At 43.0% G+C, this 16896-nt stretch overlaps 1 protein-coding gene across 1 annotated transcript; it reads right to left on the bottom strand.

Moving 5' to 3' along the window:
- Positions 1-46: 46 nt before the first annotated feature.
- On the bottom strand, positions 47-15729 carry xkr6a (XK, Kell blood group complex subunit-related family, member 6a). Its single transcript, XM_067583276.1, has 4 exons — positions 14005-15729; positions 9919-10115; positions 8738-9155; positions 47-8048 (listed from the first exon to the last, which is right to left on the bottom strand). Exons 1-4 carry the CDS (start codon positions 14595-14597, stop codon positions 7544-7546), a joined length of 1713 nt encoding a protein of 570 aa, XP_067439377.1. The 5' UTR covers positions 14598-15729; the 3' UTR covers positions 47-7543.
- Positions 15730-16896: the final 1167 nt, after the last annotated feature.

Raw genomic sequence — 16896 nt, forward strand, 5'->3', positions numbered from 1 at the left:
CACAAGTGATTAAATGGAAAGGAAGAGCGACACACATTTGGAAAAATTAATTTATATTCCTTTATATTTTTTTTTTCTCCATCGCAGTCACAACATTACAATGTAATAAAATGGTAAATATATAAAATCAAACTCAGTACTGACACATATACATTTCTGTATCGTGTTCAAAACCAAATGAACTGTACATGTTTTCATTTATATCTGTTTTATATTTTTAAAATCTGTCATAATTTCTATGTAGTCATCTGTATTATTGTAAATCTTTGTCTCTTCACAGATAAATAGACTTTATTTTCAGGAGGTATTGTAACAAAAATAACACATTTCCTAATGTTGGCCACCTAGAGCCATTGAAAATATCATTCAACTCTTCCCCAGAATGTTTTTACACTATCGTAGACACAGAACACAACACAAACCGGAGATACACAAACGTGTGGTCTCGTTTCTCTCCCGTTTAGTTTGTGGTTGGTCAGACATTCGGTGTGAATTTGGGAATCCCCCCAAAGACCAGAAGGTTCCTGAATGATGTTTTATGAGCTGACGCAGGAGCGGTTTGAACACGGTTGATGACAGCAGCCATCATTCTTAACGGTGAAGTCGTGAGATGTTCGCCAGACAGCCCCTGCCTGCTGTCAGTAGAAAATAAAACTGCAGGATGGCTGGTTTTGTTCCTCTGTGGCCATTTTCAGCCCAAAGTTTGAAATATGTGCTTATGTATATATACTTATGAGCTGCACATTGCAGATTCAACCATCTTATCAAGCTTTTTAATCAAATTCAGAGTCCAAAATGTCCATTTGAACAAATATGTGACTCTTAAGTTGCTCAATTTTCCTTAAAGGGTTGTTTCACCCAAATTTCTTTCCGTATCTGTAATGGAATTTCATTTGTTGTGCTTCATATTTAGTGTACAGATATGGGAGTTGAATCAATCTTTCCATCTAACTCTTGGCAAAAAAAGCAAATAAGCGTATTCCCCAAAATGTCATATTTTGTTTCTAAAACATTTTTTGAAAACAAATCTCATCCAATTGGTTTATTTTTCACTTGTTTTAATGCAAAATATCAGAGATTAAAACTGACATTTTTGCACTTCTTCAAAAGAATATATGTAATCATTGCTTGAGATGGTTTTTCTTCACTGAATAATTAAAAACTATCTTTAGTCTTTAGCAGCAATGTGAGTCAGATGTTAACTGAACCAGATCTTGCTAACGGCTGTCTGGCAAATCATCTCCAAAAACTTCATCCTGCCTACAGATCTAATATCAGTGTGCTTATACTCAGGACAACACGATGGCACAGACTCCTACGAAAACACAGTTTCCAGTCAAGCCATATTTTTCTCTTTCGTCTTACATTCTGGATATTTATAAAGAACATTTACTATCGGTACATTTGAAAGAGCCATCTAAGCAAACTCATCGAACATAGATCCAAATGAGGAGGATTACCAGAAAAAGGTATTTACAATCAAAATGCCAACCACGAGAAAATAAAAGCTACTTTTGCACATTGAAATCTCTAAAGCTACTTTTTTTTTTTCCAAGCTGAAGAACACAGTAGAAAAGCATGACGGCAACAAAATAATAGCTCATTGTACATCATATAGATACATCCACGTTAAGGTTTAGTTTGACCCTGCCCTGTGCTTATAGTAGCCAGACCTGAGTCAAATCACTGAAATCCTTCCTGCTCTTTTTCCATGATTGAATGTGAGTATTTGTGCCAAAACAACTGAACCTCTTCAGTTCTAAAAGGAGAGGATTTCTATCGTAGTTGTACTCAGATCTGGTAGAAACTGGTCTGAGATCAGAAACAGCTTAGCGTCTGGCCTCGAGTTCTACAAAACTATGATGAGTAATGATACTTTCACAGCTCTGGATCAAGCGAGTGAAACTTTGGCTAAAAAAAAGCATATGAAGCTTTACTGACACACACACACACACATTCACACACACACGCGCACGCACACTCACACACACAGCCTAACCACAGGCCTCATATGCTTTGCAGACCCTGATAGTGGAACATTTATGTGTTAATCCAAAGGACAAAAATAACTCCGGTTTTAATTTTCACAATCGGATGCACATTCCTCAGTCGGGAGGTTGCATCCATCTCAGTTGTTCTCAAGTTAAAGGTATGTTACATTGTTTTTTTTCCCCCCTCCCGACCGTTTTTATATATCAAGAGACAAATTCTTAATGAAGTCCATAAAAATGATTCGCACCAAATTATTATAAACAAATGCAAAAACTCTCAAAAAATGTAAACAGATGGTACAGATCGGTGTACGTCACGTTTGCACTGTTGCACATTAATACTAGAAATTAATTAATACATTATAGTTTCTGCTTTCTTCACCTCCTCATTGCAAACTAATAAAAAAGGCAAATAAATAATAACAAAACAAGCAATACATGAGAACAGTGATGTGGTTTTTTTTTTTTTTTTGTAAAGATTATCCAAGCCCAGAACCTTTCTGTCTGTAACCTTGCATAGCTGTGGATATGTAGCCATACAATAGTGACAAAACACTGGATTTCAATTTCCTACAGAGCAGGCCTGGCTAAGGCTCTGGTTACAAACTTCTCATTTGTAGCGGTGCAGACTCGATTGTAGACCAGAATGTGGATCCAGGCATTTTGTGACTGCTGAGTGATATGAAGCGTGATTTGAATTGAAAACAGAGGCTACAACTGAGTCTGAACGCTGCACATGAGAAGCAAGAATGTTTCCGTAACAAGAAATAACTGTATTTTTTTTTTTTTGGTTGTGTCAGACCTGATTTGGCTATGTTACACCTGATCTCTGATTGGCTGGAGTCGTGGGTGCGAGGGGTTATGGTTTGGGTCAGAAAAGGTCAGAGGTCAGTGCTGGGTGGTGGGGGGGGGGAAAGCTAGTGGGACAGCTGCTCTGGATCTCAACATAAATCTCCCTTAAACAACCCTGAAGCACATACGAAGCTGTGACTCTTCAAACCTTTAAGCCTCTGCAGTGACCGTTATTATTTTCCTGGGAGCTCAAATCTAGAACATTCATGCAAGAAATTCACAAGCACGATCTGTGAGACTAACACAAAATGCCTGACTGTGCTCTCTAGATGGCACATATACGGTTTGTCGGACGACGTGCTAACACAGTATGCTGTTTTCCTTTGCTTTAAAGCGCTGTGCTTTGACATTAATGTGCTGTGCATGTCCAAATCAGAGTGTACCAAAAAAAGTAGCACCACCCTCCTAATTTTCATCTTTTTGCACAACTCAGTTATCTTGGAAAAAAAAAACCTCCACTTCTGTTGAGTGGATAAGGCATTGTAGCTTTTTACTGTATGTGTCACCTAGTTTCACAAAGACAGAAGGTGTTGCTGTTTTTATGTACACTCTCTACATGAGGAGATTGATTGAATTACACTACTATTCAATCAATCTGAATGTGAAACACTCAAATTTTCTAAACATATTTGGCTAAATTCTTCATATCATATCACTGTAACCACGACTATACAAAAACCATCCAGCTTTACTCAATAGCACCATATGAATATTGTTCCCAAATTATAAAGGGGTAAGGGATCATTGGATATTAGTGTGTGAGTGTGTGTGTAAGTATGTGTTCAAGCGGTGAGGTAGGGATATATCCCATGTTTTTACACTACTTTTCACTTTGTGGTTGCATGTGTGTACTAAGCACATCTCCCTGTTGCGGAGGAAAACCCTGTCTGTGTGTGTGTGTGCGTGTGTGTGTGTGTATATGTATGTGTGTGTGTTGTGAGTGTGTATGTGTGTGAACTAAGCACATCTCCCTGCATCAGAGACTTGCATAGCTTCTGCAGGACAGGAAGAGCAGTTGTCCATTTGGACGGAGCCTTTGGCACAGCCTCGGCCGATAACTGAAGGCAGTACTGAAGTTGCACCATAGAATTCAAAGAGACAATCTGCCCTTATTGCACCATAAGTACATGTGTGTTTCATATTTGCACCATATGAAGTGGGATTAGCAGCCAATTGACTCTGTAGCTTGAGTGTGTTGCACCATATGAACACCGATGCTGCTGCTTCTGTTGCACGTACGCATCTACTAAATCTGCTTGTCATTTTGCAGCAAATGAACTGATTTATTTTTTATTTGACTACTGTAGCACCACGGAAAAGTAATGTAAGCTCACTCCTTGTTCACATTGTTCAAACTTAAAGGGATACTTCAACATTTTTTGTGTTAGCCTCCTTTTTTTTATCTGCCGCACTGTGATGAAAACTGATAGGACTTAAAATAATCAATCGTCTGTTGAGCATTTTTTAGATTAATCAATTAATTGTTTAGTCTATAACAATGGTTCCCAACATGGGGGTTGGGACCCTTTCAAGGGTCGTAAGATAAATCTTACAAGATGATGAACAGGATAGGAAAGTTGCTGCACAAAATTCAGTTTATTTCTTTATACTTTATTGCAATGTTTGCTTTATTCTCACATGAATTATTGAATAATTTTATTTCTTCAAGCCTCTAAAGATAATTCAGACATGTCCACTGGTTATACTGGTAACAACCAGTGGACCTATGTAACCATTGATGAGGGGTCACAAGCAGACATTGCTTTGTTTTAAGGGGTCACAAGCCAAAAAGATTTCAGATCACGGGTCTATAAAATGGCAGGAGAAAGAGAAAAATATGCATTACAAGTTCTTAGTGCCCAAGTTGACATCTCCAAATTCCTTGTTTTGTCTGAGCAACAGTCCAAAATTCAAAAGTATTCAATTTATTATGATATAAAACAGAGAGAAGTATCAGATCCTCATATTTGAGAAGTTGGAGACAGGGCATTTTTGCATGATTACTGACTTAATTATCAAAACTGATGTCAATTAATGAGCCAATCGACTCATCGTTTCAGCACTTACTAAAAGACGAGAATAAAACTCCAAAATATGTTAAAGTACCCCTTTTCACACGCTTTATGCGCTCAGCTCTACCACTAACATGGGACCGCAGAAAACTGGCCGCCACACGGTGTTAAGGCGGCCTTCTGACGGCATGTGATTTCAGGAGTTTCAGCGTTCCTGTCGACGGCCTGATGACTGATATCTTGGCTCATTTGTTGTCGCCTGCCAATGTAACAGCTTGGATTACAGGGATAAACAAACAAAAAAATAAATAATGAGCCATACATCACAGCTCAGCCGTGGGTGGCTTTGTAGGAGTTGATATTGGACGTGTTACAGGAGAAGAGAAATCATCGAGAGGGTTGTGACGATTGAAGTCCAAAACTGTTTTATATCAGCTTCAGTGGCAGCACCCTGTTAGCGTGGGACCAACATGATTAAGACATCACACACAGAAAAATGTAGTAGACATAGATCAAATATTAATAGTCATGCATTTGCTCTTTCTGTTGAAAATTTGGAAATGATTTCTCATTTTTGTCACTGTCTAGCAAGGTAAACCAGCCAGGTTTTTTTTTTGCATTAGCAACTGTGGACGGAATAGTTAAAGAAAATTTCACCACCCAGAATCCCCTCTAAGCATAACAGGAAATGATGGAGAACTTGTCCCTTCAATTTTCTTTCAGAATTCTTAAAGGATTTCAGATTTTTCTCTGTTTTTCGGAATTTAAAATGTAACAGTATTGGAGATCCTCACCTTTTGTCTGCTTTTGATGGTATTTTTTTAATTGAGCTTGCTTTTGCAATTCAAAAAAACATGGATTTGTCTACACTGGTCTGGTAAATGTTTAGGAATTAGCATTACAGAAATTTGGGGAGATTGGCATACTGACTAACGTACATGTTTAGCAATAATAATTTCAATATTAATATCAATCATCTGTCCTCAGTAGATCTTTGGCTCAAGCTCCATGCTAACACTTTAGCATACAGTGTGTTGAGTGAGAGACAGAGACTATATCTGTAAGTAAAATTACCTTTTGTTAATAAAATGTTTTCTTTTTTAGCGCATAGCATGTAGAATCATAAAATGTAAAACTTAAATATCCGGCTAGCTAACCCAGCTGATTTCAGGCGTAAACCACCTTTTCTTTATCTACGCAGACATTTTTGCCACAGTAAGTTTTGACTTTTGAAATATTTTCAAATTGCCAGGCATTCAGGAGCAAGAACATTTTATTATTTTAGTATTAAGTTTTGCTTTGAGCATGTACTACTTCTCATTTTCTCACTTTAGAGCTAATGTTGCTAACTGTTGTTTAACATAGTGTATGCTAAAGTGTTGCTAAAGGAACAGTTTGGCATTTTTAGAAATATGCTTATTTGCTTTCTTGATGAGAGTTAGATGAGAAGACAGATACTCTTTTATCTCTCCGTTAAGTATGATGCAAGAACCAGGAGACGATTAGCATAGCTTAGTATAAATACTGAAATTAAGGGGAAACCTCTGGCCTGGCTCTGTACTTTAAAAATCTACCTACCTATTTATTGTAACTATATCTTGGTCAGACAAGACTCCAGGAAGTCACTGTGAAATATTTAAAGCACATAACTCCATAAAACCACAACTACTCGTTTTTACGTTTCTGATTGTATACAGATTGAACAAACCAGTTACAACTTAATGAGCTTAAGAAGTGCTGGTAGGGTTTTTTTTTTTACTTTGGAAAGAGCCAGGCTAGCTGTTTCCCCCTGCTTTCATTCTTTATGCTAAGCTAAGCTAATCTTCTCACCTAACTTTCAGCAAGAAGGTGGAATTAGCATATTTCCCAAAATATCAAACTATTCCTTTAATAGACTGTAGCTCAAACGTTGAGTGAAATTTGTTTCAGTGCGCATTAGATGCCAAAACCTTCTACGTCTCCATTTTTCCCATCATGCTCGTCTACTCTCCCTGGTAACCTCAACAACCACCCCTCAAAACCTACATGTCCAACTGCTCTATCCCCAGTTGACAACAACGTAACGGTACATAAAAAACATCCCTTCTGTACATAGAAAATATATACACTACCTTTTGACTAGACTAACGACAATGTGTTCAGAAACTCCTTTTATTAAAAGTGACGTTTGTTCTTTCTTTGTGTCACGTCTTTTTATTCTTCTGAAACCCGTGAAAGTGTGCGCAACGTAAACGGCATGCGGTGGTCAAAGACTCCGGTGTGAAACTGCGCTTGTTTTTTGATTTTTTAGTTTTTTCTTCACAGCGGAGCTCGGACGCGTGAAACTAAATAAATGATAACAGATGAGGGGCGATCAAAGGAGTCGGAAATAGAGACACAGAGGGATAAAGAGAGAAAGAGATGGACTCGCGCTGAAGCAGCTTGTTGAGTCATGGCCATGGGACTTGCAGGTCGTAGGTACCCACAAGGTATGTGTGTGTGTAAGTGTGTGTGTGTGTGTGTGTGGGTGCATAAAAGTGTGACAGATTGCTTTTGTGTCTGTGTGCTTTTATCAAGTGCGCCACTGTGTGTGTGAATGTGTTTCTCAATCTTCTCTGAATCTGAGTATACATGTATGCAGACATGTCTTTCTATAGTGTGTATGTGCTTTTGCGTACTGATGTGTGTGTAAGCTGACAAGTGTGTGTGTCAGAGTGAGGACTCATACTGCAGCAGTTCATACAGCAGGGGTCCATCTCGGTAGCGGATGCCCACAGCGGCCGGCGTTATGTACTGCAGGATGTTTATAGTCCTCCGCAGGCGCCTGTCTACGTAGTGAGCGTCCCACGCCGGATAACGCTTCCTGGGCATGTCGATCTTTATAAGCGGGCCCTCAGGCTTGGCGGTGGGAGGTACTGACCTCACTTGGAAGACAGGAAGACACGTCTCGGCCACATCCTCCTCTGTCAGTGACTTGGTCATGTGGGCTGGGGTGGGCGGGGCTGTGGGCGGGGCTGACGGGGGCAGCGGTAGACCCCATAGCAGCTGGGCGCAGCAAGACGAGGCGGGGCTTGGCTGGAGGTGGGCAATGGCAGGGTGCAGAAAGCCATAGTACAGCAGCATGACCAGGACCCCACCGGCGAACGTCAGGTAGACGCTGCACAGTGCTGGGACAGCGTAGGAGTCGGTCAGCACTGGGTCCCTGTAGGCGTACCTGCAGTTTTATGAATATAATAGTAAATCACTTTGCTCCTCATACTTACCTTCTAACTTCTTACGTTTCTTCTTCCTGCTTTAAAAGTGTAACAAAAGATTGCCCTTCACACCTACACACATTTGATAATTCAGTTTTAAAGTTTTAAACAAATCACAGTAAAACACCAAAGCCATCAGAGTGTTTTACTGCTGCTCTGTTAATGCTCCTCACACAAATTTTCAGAGCTGTCCCATCCACATGAAATCCCATTCCCTTCCTGGTCTTCCTTGGACTTAATATGAGGAACCCCTACTGGACATTTTCATGGACTTACTTCCTGGCACTCATCTCTTGAAATATATTTTATACAGCTCATTTTGTTGGTCTTCTTATATCTAAATCAAACTTACTGTAACTCTACTGTTAGATTGTATTTCTGTTATTGTTTTTGTAAATGCCTTTTTCCCATCTACAGCTTCTGTTGCATACCAAGTTGCCGAAGGAGGGGGGAACCTTGTTTGAATTGCCTCTCTTGGGATTTCTTCTGTTTTTATTCCTAAGGTACTGAGGTTTTTTCTTCCTTATCTTAGTACATTGCATGCAACAAATAAATTTGACATCTTTTACGTGTCAAGATTTCCTTCATGATATTGCATTTGTTGCATCTAGGTTCAAGATGTAAGAAAATGCCACTTGGATTAACTCACCACAGTCCAGTGAGGATGGTGTTCTCTGCCAACACCACGATGTAGTACGCTACCATTCTGTAGCGCGTCCGGCCCTCCTTCACGTTAAACCAGCAGAAGATGTAGACAATGCCAACCACCATATTGAAGAGCACCTCCTCCCACTTGGACATACAGAAGTCGGTGCCACCGTGCACCACCCAGAAGGCCATGGCGCACCAGTGGACCACTACGAAGATGCCGAAGTAGATGTGAAAGAGCGAGGCGAAGAGGGCGAGTGAGAGGACGCGGGATGAGATGGTGAAGAGGCGCCAGAAGAGGTGTAGCAGCGCCCCGCGATAACTCATGCTGCGCTGGTCATCACGCGAGTCCCGCAGCAGTTTGTGGTAGGAGGCCAGAACCCAGGCGAGTGACAGGAGGGAGGCGAGGGAGGAGATGCCTACAGGGAGAGACAGTGCAGGGTTACAAGAGGAGAAAAAGAGAAGAGAGGTGGATGATGTGGATGCTTTTTTTTTGTTTGAGTGACTCAATCAGAATAAAGTTGAATCAGAGTTTTAAGGTTTCAGAAACAAAAGTTGAGTTGGCACAAAATTATGTTGAGTCAATGGGGGCGATCTGTGTAATAAAGTGAGCACATCCTTAGGTAAGAGGTAGTGTGTGACAGGAAAGAAACATTTGGTAAAGACAATTAAAAGTATGAGTCTCAACTACAAAGTTATTTTTAATGTTCCTGCTGCTGTGTGGATCCACCCCCTGTGCTAGTCACATATTTGCATTAAAGTAGAAGGTGTCACAAAACTCCAGCGTGATAGGAATGAATAACACCAGTGGGTGGCCTCCTAGATGATACATTTCCTGGATGAATAAGGAAGAGGAGGCTGATGGACTTTGGCTAGCACATCCCCCGGACACTTATGATAGTGCTCTCTGGGACAACGTGAACAAAAAAACCATTGTGTGAAAATCCAAAAGCAGCACCATCTGCAGTCACAAATTACTGAGCATGATGTGTGCAAATTGCTAATTACTGTTTATGCAGCTGTTGATTTGTATGTGCTTTGTGCTCTACATGAAATCATGGTGTGTTTGTCAGTGTGTCAGGAAGTTGGTAGTGTTCATGAGGAACTGGTTTCCCTGGCTTTTCAGACCCCCTGTGCAGTAATCTGGAGAACTGAAGCCAGTGTAATTGGCGCTCCACCTACACTGCAGCGTCTCGGCTCGGTTCTCCTGGATCATGATGCAGAGCTGCAGGACCAGCTGAGGTGCAGACTCCAGGAAAGTCTCCAGCAGCCGCAGCATGTTGACGTCTGCGTATTCGAACATCATGGCCCAGTACCAGCGTCGCTGGTGCTCCTTCTGCCGGCGTGACATGACGCCCAGATACAGCGTCCTGATATACCTGTAGGGGATCAGAGGTAAGAGCGCTAATTAATAACAATAACATAAATCCTTCCAGTCTATACTTTTCAATGTCATTTGTTTTCTTTCTCACTAATTATGTGTTTTGCCTGCTTGAAACTTCCGTTTTAAACTCCATGTGTGTGAACGTCATATTCATGAAGCTCTGATAATGAGCTACACCTGCTGGTCTGACAATCTGACTTGATGAACTTCACCTGATGAGCAGCAATGAGCATTAATGCAAACAGTTAAAACAAAGCAAGCGCTGCAATGATTTCTCGGTCACTCAATCGACAGGAAATTTACTGGCAACTATTCTGATAATTGAAAAAATGTCATTTTATGAGCAAAAAAGTATTTGCTGAGGTGTGATGAGCTGATGCTATTCCTCATGGTGTATGATAATAACCTTAATGGGTTTGTTGGTCTGATAAAAACACAATTTCTTTGAAAATGTCACCTTGGCTTCTGCAAAATTTTTATAGCTGCAAAGATTAGTTGATTCGTCAGTCGACCGAAAATTAATCGGCATCTATCTTGATAATCAATTAATCGCTTTAAATTTGAAATTCTTTGGTTTCAGCTTCTTAAATGTGTATATTTTGTGGATTCTTTAGTTCTCTATGATAGTAGGCTGAATATCTTTGCTGTGGATTGTTGGTCGGGACAAAACAAGAGATTTGAGGTTGTATCTTGGGCTTTGTGAAACGGTGATAAACATTTTTCACCATTTTCTAACATTTTATAGACCAAACAACTAATTGATTAATCCAGAAAATAACAACAGATTTAAACAATAATGAAAATAATGGTTAGTTGCAGCCCTAAAACTTATAGTGGCCATTTTCACTATTTTCTGACATTTTTAGACAAAACGACTGATGGAATAAACAGGAAAATAATTGTCAGATTAAACAACAATGAAACAATCATTAGTTGCAACTCTAATGCATCTAATGGGTACAGTGACAAGTATCAAGATGAAAAAAGCTGCTTATTGAAACAAGCAGTAAATAAGAAAATTCAAATTTTGAACATTTGACTTGTGTAGAATTCCATCATGTTATTGATCTGTATGTTACTGGGAATAGTGGCAAAACAAATGTTCTACTTGGAAATTCCACATATATGTAATTCAAGAGATGAAGATGCTGATAAAGATGATAAAGTCATCAAGAAATTCTGTTAAAAATTGCTATCAAAATATGATTTGCGATTTAGACATTTATAGACGTTCAACAACCATCTGATGGTCTTGTGAATGCAACCCATCAATACAAAAACTACATGATACCACATTATATAGTAATTTGACAAATAAAACAAATACAATTGTAAAAGGAATTAGCCCTACTGAACCTGTGCTATAAATATTTTGAGGCTTTATTATGGTCTGATCATTCATTAAAGCTCCTCATGAACAAACAGCCATAAAATGGTTTTGTTTCGTATATACTGACTGGATTTCTAGATGTGGGAGACAACAGTACATGTGGGTGGGATGTAGGCAGTGATTTCAATTAAAAATGCCTCAGGGCACTTACAAAGAGTGTGTGTGTGTGTATATATGTGTGTGTGTGTATATGTGTGTGTGGATGCATGTATGTGTAAATGCACATATGTGCAAATGTACTCTAATGATATCCTCCTGCTTCCCTGCGTGTACATTACTACTGTACGTGCAGGAGTGTCACTGCGTGTGTGTGTGCTACTACATTATGCATGGCTCTATATGTCTTGCTATTACAGCCATCTGGTTCGAAACATACGAGCTTAATTCACATAACATAAATAATGCACCATCCATAGGAAAACGCCTACACACGCATGCCCTCCGTTATCACGTACATGTATTTAAATACCTCTTAACAAACCATTTAAAACTGAATTAATTGATTTTGCAGCTTTAAAATAAGATACAAACACCAAAATGCTGTTTGCCCTTGACTCAAGATCAATGAAGGATAAAGAACCAGCATCATTTGTTTGTCTTTTTAAAAATCTGTCAACAGGAAGTGTGATCATTTACATTCAGGTTGAGGATTGAGGCTTTACTGTGCAGCGTGGCAGGTGACCATGACAGCTACTTAACGTCCGTGGTTTCCATAACTGCAGACCATATGTACCGAATACAGTAAATCTTGCACCCCTCCACCCCACTCTCACTCCTCCCTTTCCCTCTCTCCTCTCCATCTCTTTCCTCTCCCCTCCCCCCCCTTTACACCCATTGTGCATGTGCAACCTCCCCCTCCCCACCACCACCATCACCACCCCTTCTCTCTCCACAGCCTCTCCATCTCTAAGCGATCTGTCTCAATCAGGCTGTACCATTTCCTCAGCCACAAACAACCCCCTCCCTCCCTCCCCTTCTTCTTCCACCTCCTCCTGTTCCTCCACTTCCTCCAGGTAGGAGAGTCCATTCTGCAGGCTGAGGGGGTGATTACTGGGTGGGGTGCACAGAAGCAGAGGAGGGATGTGTGTGAGTGTGGGGGTTGATTTAACCCTACAACCACAGAAAGACTGAAGCAGAGGAGCTGAGTAGCACATCCCTCCCTCGCACACAGCAGGATGTAAACACACACACACACACACACACACATGCACCACTCTACTCTCCCTGCTGCCCACCCAGAGGCAAGTGGACACCATTAAGGAGTCTTCTTGGAGAGAGGGGTGGGGAGGGAACTAGAGAGTGAACACTGTCCTTGTATAGAGGGCTAGGAGGCTTGCACACTCCTGCTACTACTACTTGTGCTGTCACACAAGTGCACGCGCAAAAACACACACACACACACACACACACACACAAACACAAATATGAAGCAAGGACCCCAGGAGAGCCTACAGCCTAAGAAACCAGCGACAGAAAAACATGTGTGTGTGTTTAAGAGCAAAAGGGTGCATGTGTGTGTTTGTTTTTTCCCGCCAGTGCTTTTAGCACTTCAATTAGCACCTACCCATGTCCAACTGTGTGTATATATATACGTGTGTGTGTGTGTGTGTGTGTGTGTGTGTGAGAAAGTGAAAATGAAAGAGAGAGAGAGACGTGTTGCCAGAAGCGCAGATGCTTTTTCCTCTTTGTACTCTCCATGCATGCTGACACTCATGGGAAGAGCCGTGACACCGTTTTTCCACTGGTCACACACGCTGACATGCATGAGTGCACACAAACACACACGCACAAACGCAAACACACACACACGCAGACACACACACACACACACACACACACACACACACACACACACACACACACACACACAGCCATGACTCCTTGTTCTTTAACTGGAGTGAAGAACACTGACTGTTGCTGTCCATGGTGCTGGAGATGATTTCAGCACCATGGACAGCGTTTCCCTAAAAACAAATCGTGTGTCACTTTATCTCTAGTCTCTATGGGGTTAATAAGGCTTACTATAGTAACTCTACCATTGCTACAGTTGTAGTGGATAGTGTCAGTGACTTGTACGCCTCTCAGCAATAAATGCTGTTCTTTTTGGCTGCACATAGAATGTGAGTTTCTGAATTAACTATTCAGAAGGTGACCCAAAAAAGGAAAGAAACTCTGAAACAAACTCTGTGATCTAGTGAAATAGTAGGACCACTGTCTCTCTTAATTTCTGTCTGTCATCCCCAGATAGTAGCTGAAGTGCTAGCTAGGTCACTCAGAGCCTTTCCTTGTCCTCTTCTTGCTCCTCCTCTAGAGCCTGTCAGTGTGAAGCAAGCTTTCCTTTCTTTAAGCTTCATCGAGTAGACACCCCAATCGACCTATTAGGAGCATTAAGTGTGTGTATGAGAAAGTGTGTGTCACAGAGAGAAAGTGAGAGGAAGGGAGCGAGTGTGGTGATAGGTTGAGATCAGGTGTGTGTTGTATGTGCCCCCTTTACCTCCACACTTGTCCCAGCTGGAGGATGTGTATGGTGGCCTGCCACAGCCAGATGGTGGCCAGCTGCAGGCGGTCCCTGCCGGGATACAGGCACCCCAGAGCCACCGCGCCCCGCTTAGTCAGCCCCTCCACCTCCCCGAGCCCCCCGCCGGTGTAGTCCTGAACGAACCAGCGGAAACTCAGAATTTGGACCAGCACCGACGGCACCAGCACGAAGAAGAGTGTGAGGCCGAACCAGAGGTAGTCCTGCCTTCGGTAGTAGTCCACCGCCAGGCACAAGTCCGTACCAACGTCCCAGAAGAAGACAAGGAGGGCGAGGATGATCCAGAGGCAGTCCAGCCACAGCTGCTCCCGGGGTGGGCAGTGAGTCTCCCGGATGCCGACCCCTCCGGCAGGCTGGCCCCCGCCGAGCAGAGAGCCGAGGCAGGCTGAGCGGCAGCCCCAGTAGCAAGCGGAGGAGCGGCAGCACTGACAGATGTGGATCGCGGCGGAGTCCAGCGGCTCCTCAGCGTCAACATCATACAGCTGGGCGAACCCGCTGCCGCCGCCGCCGCACCCGACCCCGGCTTTACCGCCGTCCGACTGCGCGGCCATGTTCCCCTTCCCGCTCCTGCCCTCCTGTGAAAAGCACGACAACCGCACCGTGGTGCTTGCTCGCGGGGCGCGGATACCACGTCACTTCCCAGATACCTGCTGTCCCCTTCCCTCTCGCGCCGCGGCGACTGCTGTGTCTCTTTCCCGCCCGGGGCGCGAGGAGCCATCAGAGCCGGCGGCCACGCGACGGCGGCTCCCCTTCTCCCTCGTCAGGTCGAGACACCGCCACCGGGCGCTCGAGAGCAGCAGTGGCAGCGGCAGCAGCAGCAGCGGAATCCGTTCCCGGTCTAGTCCTGCAGCCCTGCATCATCCCGTCCTGCGCGCGCGGTCATCTAGGGCGACGGGAGGCTATGACGTAATGCATCTCCCGCTGTTCTTAAGATGTGTGAGTGAGTAAGTGTGCGTGTGTGTGTGTGTGACTATTCTCTCAGACCACGACTCGTGCAAATATCAACCTTCCTCGTTCAGTCAACCGGAGCACCCTCGACTCCCGCCTCTCATCCCGCCCGCACTCAGGCTGCAGGTACCCGGGGTCCGCTGCAGCCCGTGTCCACTCCTCTCCTTTCCGCAGCTCCAGCCCTCTGCAGCTCAGCTTTCCCACTCTTCCTGACTCACACTCACTCTCTCTCTCTCACCCTCTCTCTCTCTCTCTCTCTCTCTCTCTCTCTCTCTCTTTCTCTCACTCACTCACTCCGCCCTCTACCGGAGAGCGGCTTCAACGCGCAGAGAAAGTAACAGGGGTCGTGCAGTAGCTCACTGCGCAGGGTGATTGTTTTCCAATGAAAACAGCTAGTTTCCTCATTGTAGAGGAGGGAGGGAAAATGAGATTTCCACTTTCTGACATTGGTCTCTCCATCAATCATCCTTTCTCGCATCCATCTCCTCTCTCAATATCACCCAACAACGTCTACCCGGCTGCACCTCCCACCACTCTCTTTCTCCCTCTCTCTTTCCATCCATCCCTCCATTCTCCTCCACTATAGGCTGAGTGCCCTGTGGCTCTGCCAGCCTAATCAGCCGTTACATATGTGAAGCCTAAATGTATGTGTGTGTGTGTGTGTTTGTATGTGTGTGTGTGTGTGTGTGTGTGTGTGTGTGTGTGTGTGTGTGTGTGTGTGTTTGTGTGTGTGTGTGTGTGATCCCTGCCAGGCAAGCAGGGAGATATAGGGGCAAGGATTTAGGAGTGTGAGAAACTGGGATGGACGTTGTGTATGTGTGTGAATGGGAGGAGGGAGTAGGAACCAAGGGAGCTGGAAAGCTGTGAGGCACATAGAGAAAGAGGGTCGGATTTAGAGGAGGAATGAAATAAGTGTGTATGTATGTGTGTGTGTGAGAGAGAGAGAGAGAGAGAGAGAAGGGGGGGGAGATAGAAACGATGATTCAGGATGAAAAGACTGACAGAAGAATGCAAGAGATGAGGATGACTGTAAGATTTAGAAATTGTAGGAGGGATGAAAAGGGCGTGTCGGAGACAGAAGAGGAAAAAGGACACATTTTTAAGAGACAGACTCACAAAAAGAGGGCGAGAGAAGAAAAGATGATTCAGTGTAGGAATCAGGAAAGGAAAGATGGATTAATTGCAAAAGGGAAGCTATGAAAAAGAGGCAGGATGGATTTAATTTAGGAGTTTGAAAGAGATGGAAGAATGATGGTGAAATGAATGAGGAATTTTTTAAAAAAATGGTGAAGGTCAGGAGAAGGGAAAATGAAGGAGAGGGATGGATTCAGAGGTTGGAGGAGGGAAGCAATGCCCACAAGAAAAACAGAGGAGGGATGAATGGATTAAGGAATTAGTGGAGGGATGGAGAGAATGTGAGTGAAAGAGAGGAAGACATGTTTCTATCATGCAAACATACACATTTTAAATGGCATTTCTGTACTCTGCTTTAATATTAATATGTCTAATTAAAAATGTAGCCAATAATGTCATCAAATTGATGTCTAATGTAAATGCATACACAGGCTATATCACACACATTTACCCACTCACCCGTCATCTCTCTATCTCACACACACTCACACACACACATATGCTTAATTTATTTCTCTTACTCACACACACACTCACTCTGGGACATGCAAGCATGCAATGCATTTCTTTATCACACACTCATGAAGTCTTGCTCTTCCTCAGAAGCACGTTTCTCTGCAAGCAGTTGCACTTTCTCTCTCTCTCTCTCTCTCTCTGTGTCCACTGGAGATTAGCCACTCTGTTGTCATGACAACTGTGGCTGTGCTGCTGAAGGACAGGAAGAGAGTTGGGTAGGCGGGAAGTGCGAGTCAGGGAGGCGGGACATGC

This window comes from Thunnus thynnus, chromosome 24, assembly GCF_963924715.1.
Source record: "Thunnus thynnus chromosome 24, fThuThy2.1, whole genome shotgun sequence".
Lineage (NCBI taxonomy): Eukaryota > Metazoa > Chordata > Actinopteri > Scombriformes > Scombridae > Thunnus > Thunnus thynnus.

Excerpts from the sequence above, each read along its gene's own strand:
- xkr6a (XM_067583276.1), bottom strand. The coding sequence starts at position 14,597 with ATGGCCGCGCAGTCGGACGGCGGTAAAGCCGGGGTCGGGTGCGGCGGC. Across the intron at positions 10,116-14,004 it reads CAGCTGGGACAAGTGTGGAG|GTATATCAGGACGCTGTATC; the intron begins GTAAAGGGGGCA and ends GATCCCCTACAG. Across the intron at positions 9,156-9,918 it reads CCGAGCCGAGACGCTGCAGT|GCATCTCCTCCCTCGCCTCC; the intron begins GTAGGTGGAGCG and ends CTCTCCCTGTAG.